Here is a 13,903-nt window from a genome sequence, read left to right as displayed (position 1 = left end):
TGTTTAGCATGTCTATGTCAATAGCTTCTTTTTAAAACATTTTATGTGCATAAATACATTTGTATGTGAAGGAAAATATCTCTTTTTGTGTCACAGATTATTTTTGCAACACTTCTTTGTATACTTTTTTTTTCACTTTCTTCAAGTAGCTATCAGGGAGGTTAAAGGTAACAAAATTATCATCTGAGAATAGTTACTGTAATGAGCAAAGTGCCTTAGTTCTCAAAGAATCTGAGGCCGGACACATTCCTGAAATATTTGCTCTGTCAGTCAAAATGACACATTTTATTTGGATTTTCTTCATTAAGAAAAATGAAAGAATTTGTGTATCAGTGAGTTACTTTATGTTAATTTGAATCACACCTGATATATCACAACTTGAGGGTGGTGAGGAAATGGGTTTTGTTGTGTTTGGGTTATTTGGGTTTTTTTTAAATATTCTGAAGAACAGAAGTTTCTCTGGCAATAGTGTCTGCATGTCTAAGAAAACAAAGAGTATGTGAGTAGCTGGTGATAAAAGTTTTTTATTATTAAACACTAGTTGGTGAATGAAACTGACAGCCAAATTTGATTTTTTTTTTTTTTTTTGCAGTCATAGAATAACAAGCCTGTTGTTAACTCTGGTACAAAGCCATGTAAAATATACTGTAGGTTCAGTACCACATCTAATTGTTAAGTTGATGATTAGTTGTCTGTCAGTAAATGTGATTGATGTTCTCTGATATTTTTATGTTTGGAACTCTTATATGTGGCAGGATATCTTTTCCAATGATGGCTCAATCTGCTTTCTATGGTTTGGTTTGGTTGTTTTGTGGTGGTTTTTTTTTTTGTTGTTGTTAATATCAGCCTTTCTTTACAAGTGCAAGGGTTAAATGTTTATTAAAAAATAAATAAATACAATGTTTTGTGCATTTTTTAATGCTTGCAATTTTAGTGTTCTTGAAAGACCATTCTTGCAGTTGAGGTCAGGGGTGCAATTTTTACACTGATTTCAATGATTGGGAAAAGAGGAAAGAAACTTCTAAAATAACAGTCTGCTGAAAAGTAGGTAGTTGGAATTTTTGTGAATGAATATGCATAATCTATTGGCATTGTTCAAATACATGACTGAGTGTTTGCTGTCTTGAATTATGTTATGTGATAAAAATTTTGTGAAGATTTATGGCATTTTAAGAAATTGAGATAGATACTTCAAACACTACTGAAGGTTTTGTGTTTAATTAAGCTTCCTTTACAATATGGCTTAAAGAATGAAAGCTGTGTAGCAGACCATACTGTATATGCACTGAGTAGCAAATAAGACTATTCATATTGTTTTCATTTGGAGTCAATTGTTTTAACTGAGCAGAGAAAGTGGATATTACTTCAAACTTGAAGTTTGAGGTAAAGCTTTTAAATAGATTGCAATCCAGTTTAGTAACAGTTTGAAATGCTTACCAAAGTAATAAAACTTATAATTTGGTTAAATAATAGTATAATTTTAGAGTCTATTAGTGTTAAAGATACAAAATAGCCTGAATATTCCTCCCCATGAATTTCTGTGTTAGTTTTCCTTTGTCTTTTTTTTTTAAGGAAAATCTGCTGTATTTGGAAAACAGACTATGGGGAAAATATAACACTGACATATCTACGAAATGGAAACAAGTCAATCACAGTCTTTGCTATAGTATATAACATTTAGGTAAAAGTATTGAACCAACTTTTTTTAAGTACATCTCTGTAATGAAATTAAGCATTTTTATCATTACAGAGGAATAGTTATAACAATAATTTAATTCCATATATATCCCTTACATCTATTCCTATATTTAGTTTTCTTTACCCTGAAAAATCAATAGCTTCTATATATACAAAATAGCTAGGCAAACATCAAACAACCAAAATTGGAAATCAAAACATTTGTAGATTTGCCTTCTCTTAACAGCTATGGAAATACTGGCTGATTTCCCTTCATTGAAAATATATTATTTTAAAATCTTGTAAGAAGTTATGCAGGAAGAACTGTGGGAGCCATCATTTACCATGTGGACATTGTAAGAAAACTGCCACAATTTACTGACTTTTATTCATTAAGACAACTTTTATGGATGTACCCAGTACATTGACCATTTTTTCCTTGGCTTTTTTTTTTGTTATGTTTTGCAAAGGGGCACAGTTCCTCTATTTACTTGTTTGGGTTATTTTTGTTTTCTATTATTCTTCTTTATGTATCCTTAAGAACACACAGGGGAGATCCCTTACGCACAGCAAAAGAAAGATTTAGTACATGGAATGAGTAAGCACACAAAGGTAAAAGGCTGCACATTGCACCGGTAATTAATTGCTTGGTTAATGTGGAGATATATAGCCTGATCCTGGTCAGGGTGCTGTGATTTTATCTTTCTGTGTTTCAAGATCAGACAGTACAAACAATTTGTTCAAAATAGGAACAAATTACAGTTTTTGGATAAAAAAAAAAGGAAAAGGGAAAATAACTTTCTTTTTCAAAAGGGAGAAAAGCTTTTTTTCAATGGGAGTTATTATTTATTACTGTTCTAGTTACATAAAGCTCATTATCCATTCTGCTCAGATGAGTAATCTCTAAGTCAAATCTTTAAATTCTATTGTTTGCTTCCTTTTTTTGGAGTAAAGCTTGTTTGCATTTTATTTACAGCCTAAAGACAATATTTAACTGTAAGTTAATTCATAAATTTTGAATCATTAAAAACTATGTGTAATGAGTATAACGGCCTCTGTAGCCAAGAATTGGCTTAGATTTTTTCCTGGTTGATATCTCAATTTCCCAACACTTTGTCTAAAATATAAATTGCTAGTTTGCTGAAGTGTTACATTTCCTGACACCTATCATATTGGAAACTCCCCTATTGTTCATGCAGCTCTGGATCATCTATAGTTACTCATTCCCTATAAAAGCCAAGCACAGCCCAAAGTTAATATTTTCTAAAATTCTTGGGAGAAACCATTCAGGTCTTGTATCATCCATCAAAATTCAGACTCTCAGAAGCTAGAAAGAGAAATCAGTATCCTAGAACCAAGACATTTTCTCCAAGGACTCTCTTTTTTACCTCACAATGTCAAGTTTGGCTTGAATGCCAGAGATATTATCAATTTTGGTTGAAGTTCCTTTTGAGTGAATTCTAGGCTACTGTGACCTCTTACTTAGGATTGATAATGGTAAAACCATGGTATTTTGTTGAGGATTCAACAGAGAGGAAAAATATAACCAAAAGCAAGGAGTTTTTTCCTGATACACATCCCTAAAAACAGTACACCATGACTTTCATTATGTGTGCCTTTTTTAAAATGGGACAAAACTCTTAAGATGTTAATATGCTTCTTCTTGGCTTTGCAGCACTCTCAACAATAACAACATCACTCGACTGTCCGTGGCAAGTTTCAACCATATGCCCAAACTCAGAACATTGTGAGTAGTCCCACTGAAACTGGATGCCATTTTTATCATTTTTGTTTTTACTCCTATTAAGTTTTGTCAGGGATCTATCAATACACATAGAGGCAAAGCAAGCATAAGCTCAAATAAAAAATATTGGTGTTTCATGAGATTGTCGAGTGTAAATTCTGTGTGTGTGTGTCTGAGGAAGCTCATTCTGAAAGGTAAACCTAACAAGTGACCCCAAAGCTGCACGTGGGGCTCAGAAGATAAAGAAGTTGTATCCTTTTAAATCAGCTTTTTTAGGATATGAAATGAATAAGTATTTCAATCCGTTTCATGGTCTCTTCCCAAATGGGATTTCCATGGTGCTGTATGCAGTGACAGAAAAGCTTCACCTTCTCACCAAAAATAGATGAGGGCAGGGGGAATTCTTACATGTTACAGCTATATAAAGAAGTAAATTGATGTTTTTTGAAAGTCAAAGATTTGTTTTACTTTGAGCTTTTGAATGGGTCACATTTCATTTTGGAGCATTGGAGATTCTTTGATTGACTGTCAGATGTGATAAATGGGAAATCTTTATGCTTTTATTACTGTACTGCTAGCAGACCTAATTAAACTAAACTGGCTTGCCAACATTCTTTGTAACATAAAATTATAGCATCATCCGGTAGTGCTATTATAATTAAAGTTGTGTCAGCATTTACAATAAGGTCCCCATTTTTAGAGGTTATGACTTTGTCAGAGGAGCACCTCAGGCTTCTAAAACAAAGCACAGTGAAAAGATTGTCTGTGTATGCAAGTCATATGGGCTGGAATTATGTTTTGGTATTTTTATACTGACTACAAATCTAGATTGTGTTGACTGGCAAAACCAGATTTGGTCCAGAGACTCACTTTTAAACAGATTTTCCAGTGAAGTGGGAATTAAGAATGAATGGGACGTTTCTATCAGAGCTCAAAATTAGCTGTTACTGTTAAAGAATTACTTTTACAAAAAAACCAGTCTAGTTTCTTTTACCCGTGTTGAGTTGCACAACTGATCTGAAATCAGTAGGACTATTCACCCAGGTTAACATGTGGCTTGTAACTGAAGAACTTCACACAGGTGAGTGGTTCTGTTGCTTTCATAACAGAATTGCAACTACTCTTGCTTGGACAAATACAAGAGTACTTAAATAGTGCTGACCATGGGCTTTTGGTGACCTCAGGAAGAGTTTGATAATAGAATTTCATTCTGTTCTTTCATGCCCAAGTCTTGAAAATGTGTAATCTGTACTTTTTTTGAACTTTCAAATATGGTTTCTGTTTTGAACCATAAAATAGAATTAATAAAATTAGTAATATTTACATTTTCTTTGGAAAGGATATTTCATTTTCTGAAAATATATTTTAGAAACAAAATAAAATGGACACACAGAATCCTGGATTATAGCTGTGACATCCCATTTGCAGTCAGAATATGCTTGTATAACTATACTGATTTCAGTGGCATTACTTCTGATTTGGTATGGTCTACATGCCTACAGCTAGGCACAGATTGTGGTGAATGAGTGTACTGTATTGTGAACTGTATTTGCCAAGTACCCACCCAAGAATTAGTACAGGAAAATAATTGCCTTTAATTTCTAGTCATTTATGGGGCAAAAAGGTGTTGGTTAATATTTTAGTTTATGTTGGTTACACATTTCATGTTGCTTTGCAGATTTATTTTCTAATGGATTAGTTAGACTCTTTGTCTGCATTCTGAATTTCCTGCACTTCCTTTCCAGTTATTTAGTTAGGATTGAGCACCTCAGCTAAAAAGGACCAAAATGGCATGTCCCTGTTGTGGATGATTCTGAGTAACGATTTGATTTATAGCTGTGGACATCCTTTGCGGTAGTTTACGAAAATGTAAGAGCCAGAGAAGAGTAATTTAGCTAATTTAGTTAATACATTTGTCTGATATTTTATCAATGGCAAAGTGCTTTTTGCCACTTGGCAAGGAGCCATGGTCTTGTGTCAGACCACACCAGCAAAGAGACAACTTTCTTAATTCCATCACTTGCTTCCATTTGGTCTTTTAATTAATTTCAAGGATTGCTTAAAGTGCAGATCCCTAGCAGCCAAAAGCAGCTAATCCCATTTTCTGCTATTAAACAACTAGAGAGGAAATCAGAAAAGAAATGTGGAAGAAGGTGCTTTATATTGAGTTATTACTCTATCTTGTTCAGCAGAAAATGAGTATGACCTCCTAAAGGGATCTTTCAGGCTGTTTCTATAGAGACTAATAATGGCCAGACTTACAGATACATCTAATTGGAAACAAAATCTTTTATTAACCCTTTTTTTCTGACATTATAGTATTACCACTCTAGGGCAATGTTCTTGAGATTTTTTTGCCTTACTCCCTATTTATGGAGATCTGGACTAAAAAGTCCTATGTCACCTTTCAAGCTTTTCTATATTTACTTCTTTCTTTTAGACAAGGAAGAGGAAACTACAGAAAAGTTAAATTGTTAGGAAGCCTTCTTTTTTCTTCCAGTTAATTAGACCGCAAATAAAAAAGTAATTTTGCTGCTTGTGTAGTTTTATTTTATAACTTGTAACTCCCAGACTTTCAATGAAATATGCAAAAAGTTAATTAATAAAAATTAATGAACGGGCACAGTAGCTTGCTGAAGGGAGGGCTGGGCAAGCTGGCGGCTTTCCTGCGTGTCCTTGCTAACGGGAGGGTGTTGCCGTGTCTGGTTCCGTGCAGCCGCCTCCACTCCAACAACCTGTTCTGCGACTGCCACCTGGCCTGGCTGTCGGACTGGCTGCGGCAGCGGCCGCGCGTGGGGCTCTACACGCAGTGCATGGGCCCGTCCCACCTCCGCGGGCACAACGTGGCCGAGGTCCAGAAGCGCGAGTTTGTCTGCAGCGGTAAGAGAAACGGGCTGGACCGGCCGGCCCTGCCTTCAGCCACACCTGCTCACACGCACCCCAGGGCTGCATGCTGCCTTCTGCATAATCCCAGCCTGAGTGCTTATTAAGAGCGGCCTAATTGTTTTTATTGGTGCTTGCGGGGGTGCGCGCGTCCTTGCGAATTTTGTAAATATTGCATTTACATAGATTTTATAGCCTTCTGAAAGTATAATTGAATGGGGGAGATACTGGAAATTAAATAAAAGGTGTGATAATTGAGAACATAAACCTGTAAGTAATAAGGATTTTAAAAAAAAAAACCTTATAGGTATATACTTCATATTTCCTGACTTTTAAATATTACTCTGTACCCCTAAGTAACTTTCTGAATTTTACTGTTATCCTTTAATGCATAAGGTTATTTTTTATGTGACATAATGAAATGACTAACAGTTCATTACTAATCACATTTTCTCTATTCAATTTTGTTTCCTTCATTTGTATCTTCTAGATGAGGAAGAAGGCAAGTTTATCTTTCTTATTTAAATATTTTTACACTCAGATTGAAAATTTTCTGTAAATTTTGTCTACTGTTTCAAGTTTTGCAAAGAGCATTAAAAACTAGCTGCAATATTGCTGCCTTTTCAGTGGTTCAGCAGGGTTTCTCCTACTGGTTTATTTTCAGCAAACCCCCAGAAGCCTATTGCCAAATATGCCAAAATTTTCACAGATCTATGTTTCTAAAAGAGTTTTATGGAGGGCACCATGTTCTGTCCTTATTAAATAGCCTCTGACATCGAAGCATAAGGCACGGCCATCTTTGCACGGCAAATGCTAACGGTATTCTTGTCACTAATTCTGCCTTTATGTGCATTTAAAAAGGCTCCTAACAAGATAATTTCATAATACGTCTTACATGTAAATGTTATGGCTGCAGAGCCTGGATGTCAAGAACAGTTTTATAACTTGATCCTTATAATGCATATAATATATATAATATATAATTATATATTTATATATAATTGATAGTTATAATAACAATTCCCCTTGTTAATCAAATATTAACAAGGGGAATAGCCATGTTTTCTCTCTGAATCACTGTATTTTTGTTTAATAAAGGTAGGTTAAACATTTCCTTCCTGGTAGTATAAAAAGAATAGTGTGTGTTATTAGATTTGATTATTGTTTATACTTCTGTAACACAAACATAAATCTGAAGTCAAATTATTATATTGTAAAATTCTGTCTCAGAGAATCATAGAATGCTTGGCTTGGAAGAGATCTTAAAGATCATCTTCCAATTCCCTGCCATGGTTAGGGACACCTTCCACCAGACTAGATTGCTCAAAGACCTATCCGATCTGGCCTCAATATATTTTCAGCAATTCAGAACTTGGACACTTGTTATATGAAGTTTCAAGTGGGAACAGCACTGCCTGCAACTTACATTATCAGAGTACCCTTCTTATATTAATATATGGGATATGATTGTGAGATAGATCTTAAGTTAAATTGTGGTTTCATAATCAAGCAGTTGTTTATTTTTTTCCTTGAGAATAATAAAGCAGTCTCTAGCATTTTATAAATTAATGGAAAAAAAAAGAGGGTATCATGGCTTTCTCATCCATTTATGTCTTTCTGTATCATTATGAAACAACTGTTCTGTATCATTTGATTGATAGAAGAATGTGTGTATCAATGTATTGTAAAATGTACAGTCTATCTATTTGCAGGGAAATATAAGGATTTTAATTTCTATAAGCATACCTAAATATAAAATGACTGAGTTTAAATGCAATTAAAAGTTTTGGCTTTAACATACAACATTAAGAAATCAGTATACTAGCCACAAGAGTTAGTAAGAGTGGCAGATTGTGGGAGGAAGTCTGCTGAGCTAAAACAGAGTGAGGGATATGAAGTCAAAATTTTTACTTAATTTTTGTGTGAGTGAATGAAAATGTCATTTAATGAATGAAAACTTCAAAATTGTCTATAAGCAACACATAACTGAAGGACCATATTCAAATAAATATTTGCAGAACAGAACAAAACTGGCAGGTCACATTCAGTGCTCATAGCAAATTTTGTGCATTTCTCTTGACATGCATTTTTTAATACTATACAACATTCTGAAAACTAAATAAATCAGTAATTAGTTTTCAATAGCATACAAAAAATAAAATATATCTGAAAAATGGATCACAGTCTTCTTAAACGAGATGATTTTGAATGGGTGTTGCTAAAGAAGTTGAAAAATTATGTAGTGCTGTCACAATAGTTGAGCTTTTGTGTTTCACCTCTCTAGATTGTATCGACGTGTTAGTATTAAATGTGTGTTCAAATAAATGCAGTTTGAAAGTACTGGTAGGCTACAATGTTTATTTTAGAAATTCTGCCTTTAATTTTTCAAGAAAGTGTAAAATGTGCTTTCCTTTGCAGGTCACCAGTCCTTCATGGCTCCATCCTGCAGTGTCTTGCACTGCCCCACTGCATGCACCTGTAGCAACAACATCGTGGACTGTCGTGGGAAAGGCCTCACTGAGATCCCAACAAACCTTCCCGAAACCATCACTGAAATGTGTGTAATCTGACTTCTTTTCTATTAACTTACAGAAAACATTTTTTCCTATGTATTAGGTTTTTTTATTTGTATACATTAATGCATTGTATAGGGTAGGAATTTTGATATATACCTCAGGCCTCAGATATAAAAATGAAAATGCAGTTGTATGAAAGCATTTAAGACCTTTATGCTATCTTAAGAGTTATTTTTGTACGTGCTACTCATATTTCACGAGTAAACTGCATTCTGAATTGGTTTTAAAAGAGTTTGGGAATCCTTGCTCTTCTACAAGTGAATGGCGTTTCACTGCAGACTCTAAAGCCTGCTGCCTTCAGGGTCACTTTCTGTGCTGGTTTTGGCTGAGATAGGATCAGTTTTCTTCATAGTAGCTGGTACAAGGCCATGTTTAGCACTTGAAAATAGTGTTGATAAAACAGATCTTTTCAGTAGTGCTGAGCAGTGCTTACACAGAGCCAAGGCCTTTTTTGCACCCCACCAAACTCCACCAGAGGAGGCTGGAAAGCATGATGAGTTGGGAGGAGACCCAGCTGACCCCAGCTGAGCCAAGGGATATTCTATACCATGTGGCATCATGCTCAGCATATAAGCTGGGGGAAGAACAAGAACGGTGAGAGGTTCAGAGTGATGGTGTTTGTCTTCCCAAGTCACTGTTACATGAGACAGAGCCCTGCTCTCCTGGAGATGGCTGAACACCTGCCTGCCCTTGGGAAATGCTTTGCTTTGCTTTGCTTTTTACTTTACTGTTTTAACTTTTGCTTTTCCTGTTAAACTGTCTTTGTCTTAGGCCATGAGTTTTTGCAGTTTTAAACTGCTGATTCTCTCCCCCATCCTCTTGTGGCAGGGGTGAGGGGGCAGCTTTGTGAGGCTTAGTCACCAGATGTGGTAAAACTGTGCCACTCACCTTCAGTCACTTTATTTATCAGATTTCCTACTAGAGAGGAGGAAATCTTTGCATGAAAGATCAGCAATCCACGCCACCAATGATAAGTGTTCTGCTAAAGCAGTATCCTCAGAGAGTAATCTGAGAAGGCAGGAGTAAAATGTAGTCATTGTGTTAATACCCTACCTTTGTATGGAAGAGCATGAGCACTGGTAGTGTCCCATGGCGTGCCCTATACAAAAAGTACTGCCATATCCAGAGCAAAGTCATAGCAAAGGTGCTGAAGGGCCCACAGTCTCCAAAAGCAACGTGGCTGAGAGGTGGTGGGGGCACAGCAGGTAAGTTACTGCTGCATTGTCACCTGTGCAGGTGGGCAGCAAAAGCAAAAGGTGAGCTTGCTGACATCTGGGCGGGGCACAGCAACGTGAACACCTTTTCTGAGATTGGCAGGGGCAGCGTTATGGGAGGGAAGCTAGGAGTTCCCTTCAGGGAAATAGTGAATAGTTTGAAAGTAGCTGTGATGACAGCCTGGTAAGTGAGGTCTGACTAGAAGTAAATGAGTTGGAGAAAATATTCAGAATAAAAAGCTTTTGAGAATTTTGATGATGCAAGATGAATGTTTAAAACAAGGGCTCCACAATGAAATTTTAATTGGCTTGTTGATACCTGACCTGTGGTTTTGAACATTACAGGGCTGGAACTACTTTGGTTTCTTCTTAGGATGTGAATAATAGCCACATCTGTCAGTTCATTATTACTGTTGTTAATACTGACCTGGCTGACCCTACATGATCCAATACAGTCATTCAGCTGTATAATATAAACACTTCTACCTTTCACCACTATCAGAAAAACCCCTCTGCTTGCAAATAGAGTTACTCTTCAATAAAATCCATTCACAGTGGCCAGGAAGGCTACACAGAACTGGTTTTTTTTGTGTTTTTTGGGTTTTTTTAATTTAATGAGCTGGATACATTGTTTTTACTTGCATAAGTGCATCTATGAGGAAGGAAGGAAGTGTCGGAAGGAAGTGTCGGAAGGAAGGAAGGAAGGAAGTGTCGGAAGGAAGGAAGGAAGGAAGTGTCGGAAGGAAGGAAGGAAGGAAGGAAGGAAGGAAGGAAGGAAGGAAGGAAGGAAGGAAGGAAGGAAGGAAGTGTCGGAAGGAAGTGTCGGAAGTGTCGGAAGGAAGTGTCGGAAGTGTCGGAAGGAAGTGTCGGAAGGAAGGAAGGAAGTGTCGGAAGGAAGTGTCGGAAGGAAGGAAGGAAGGGTCGGAAGGGTTGGAAGGGTCGGAAGGAAGGAAGGAAGGAAGGAAGGAAGGAAGGAAGGAAGGAAGGAAGGAAGGAAGGAAGGAAGGAAGGAAGGAAATGCTCTGAAATTGAGGGATAAACTGAGTGAAAGAATTAAAGTATCATGTATTTGCTGAGAATCACGGGATTGTTTCTGCTTCCTTTCAGTGTGTTGAATAGGAGTTAAAGTTTTGACAAATACATTTTGCTGGTTATATGGAGAAAGCTTTATGCTATACTTATTGCTTTAGTGGGAAGGGAACAATTAGTGATGGTTGTCTTCTGATTCCTATGGATGGGAGGTGTATTTAGCTTCATAGCATAAGAAAGAAAGAGAGAGATAAAAGGTTGGAAAATAAGTGGTTTTTGGAGTGAAAAAGGTTTTACCAATAAAGAGGTGATGGAAGTCTGAGACTGCATCAAACCAGCACTCCACCCTGGCCAATGGCCCACATCAGTTGTCCCTAAAAATATTTTAGGAAACACAAATGTAAAACTTCAAAAATAAAAGACCAGTAGCACAAATATTTTGTTTGCTCCCAATATGTATTGGGGTTGCTCTGACACTTGAAAATTTGCTAAACTTTCGGGGGAAAAAGGGGTTTTCTTTTAAGTATCCAATCTGCTTTAAATCCTACTGTGTTTACATCTTCATATTAAGAGAATAAATTTGGTGGAGGGAATTGTGCTCAAACTCTTCCAGTTTAAAATACAGTTTTTTAAAGTTTCATAATGTTTCTTTTTCTTTGTAGAAGGAAGGAAAATACAGTCACATACATAATTTGCCCTGTCCCTGTCGCCTTCTATTTTGCATGCCATCTTCATTTGTCTCTTATCTAAACTAAAGTTCCAACTCCATTCAATCGTTTTGGATGCCAAAACCTTCCATGTCTTAATTTACTCTTATTTCTCTGAATTACTTGTTTTGTAACTTGTTTTTTATCTTCAATGACCGGGGTTGAATACAATATTCCAAATGACAATGAATCATCAGGTTTTTATTAACAGAATTTTAGTTTTTTTCATTTGCCTTTCGCAACCTAATAATCTCTTGCATTATTTAATTGTCTGTACATGTTGAACCATGTTTTAACTTGAACTAGCCCTGCAAAGTCCTAGGCCTTTTTTTTAAGCTGTCATGATTTTGTCAGGAACAAGAAGTTGGTACATATAATCCTATTATCACATCCACAGACATTTGTAACATTGAATCAGGTTGTATGTCACGTTTTCATTTTAAAGCTGCTCTATGAAAGACTTCAGTCCTTTCTGCTTTTAACTAAATTTAACTTGCAGGAAGATTGTGACATTCCAGTATTGTTATCATACAATAAGCGTTCTAAAGCTTCGTTTTTTAAAGAAGTCCTCTGCAACTGTTGCTTATAGCAACCCCTTGAGATTAGATTGAAAAGAATGATTGTATCCCGCAAAATAATCTGGTTTTCTACTCATTTCCTAGGCGATAATGTTGTCAGTGTGCCAAGATGGTAGCTGACAGTAAACACTTGAAGAGATGAGCCCGAGCTGTCACAGCAGCAGGAGGAGTCCCGGGAGGTGCTGAGCAGAGGCAGAGGGTGCAGTGAGCTCTGTGTTCCCCTTGCTCCCAGCTCCCACACGCGTGGCTGCGCTGCCTCAGTCGCTGCTTCGGCCGGAGCTGCCCAGTTCTCAGCGACAGAAATTTGCTGGCTCCCTGTTGTTTTCTGAAGGATGTACAGGCTTCAACAGCCAAATTAGTATTTATTCACACTTCTTGATAATGCTACCAGATTCCTGTGCACACTGCAAGAGAATTAGCTTTACACTTCTAATTTGCCCGCATCAAACATTGTCCAATCTTTTCAGTACTTTTCCATTTTTGCCAACTTTTTTCTGCATTTTCATCTGAACATTTCCTTCTTTATTGATAGAGATTAGAAAGATCCACAATACTTTCAAATTCTCTTACTCTGACGATGTTTGTCCTCTGTTTATGAACTGCATTTGAAGAATCCAGCGCTGAGTACCACCAGCCTTTCATATTGTGCTTCAGCCAGCTTCATGGCACACAAACACCTCTGGTGCTTATATCTTTCCATCCTTTTGTCTTTTCTTTACTCTATCTCATATAAATAATGTTTTCCTGTGAAGCTGACATTAAACTTTATTGTCAACCCTCCTTTAAAGAGGTGTTTAAAATCTGACAACTCATTTTTGTGAGATTTTGTTTTTCTTCTCGTTTCTGCCTCTTACTTATTTATTCTTATATGGACAGCAGATTATTTTTAATAAGAATATAATCCATATTTACTTTTAAAAGATCTAGAATTCCTTTTTTTTGTCTTCATGAGGTTCTTCTGAAGTTTGTCTTCAACACAAGCTCATGGTTTTGTGACGTTTTGCCAAGTCCTCTGTCCATTTCTGCTCTTCTTTCTCTCGGTGGAAACCTTTACTTCAATCAACACCTGAGTACCCTAGAAAACACTGATTTCTTAACTTTGTTTGGAAAAAATGTCTGGTCTATTTCTGCACAAGAATACTTTGAATTCATTACATTGTAGGTCTGTTTGGAACAATGTTGTATAAAACCAAGCAGTACTGTATTACTATATTACAAGCAGTACTAATAATGTTATTATTCTCTACCCTTTGATAAACATAATGAAGTCACAGGTTTTAGGTGTATATTCCATGTTGACAATTGTTTGCTTTATTTCCCCCTAGGGGTTTGATAAATTAACTTGTATCTAAATAGAGTGTTAAAAGAAGAACGCTTTAAATGGAATATTGAATACCTTAAGTATTATACATCAGCAGTTTCCATTGAGTAAAATTTTGCATGTTGAAGCTCTGAGTTAGCTCTCTATGGAAAAGTACAAGACTTTCTGTTTAGT

The 13,903-nt window shown here is 36.3% G+C and overlaps 1 protein-coding gene across 1 annotated transcript in view; it reads left to right on the top strand.

Moving 5' to 3' along the window:
• SLIT2 (slit guidance ligand 2) overlaps positions 1–13,903 on the top strand; it is a 255,593-nt gene that overhangs the window by 159,144 nt on the left and 82,546 nt on the right. The window contains exons 7-9 of the mRNA XM_059470506.1: positions 3,353–3,424; positions 6,138–6,301; positions 8,723–8,861. Of these exons, the coding sequence (XP_059326489.1) occupies positions 3,353–3,424; positions 6,138–6,301; positions 8,723–8,861 (375 nt within the window). The remainder of the gene's footprint in view (positions 1–3,352; positions 3,425–6,137; positions 6,302–8,722; positions 8,862–13,903) is intronic.

Source organism: Ammospiza nelsoni, chromosome 4, assembly GCF_027579445.1.
Source record: "Ammospiza nelsoni isolate bAmmNel1 chromosome 4, bAmmNel1.pri, whole genome shotgun sequence".
NCBI classification, from domain to species: Eukaryota; Metazoa; Chordata; class Aves; order Passeriformes; family Passerellidae; genus Ammospiza; species Ammospiza nelsoni.
Note: the sequence above shows the minus strand (reverse complement) of the source record. Positions and strands in the feature narration are given on the sequence as shown.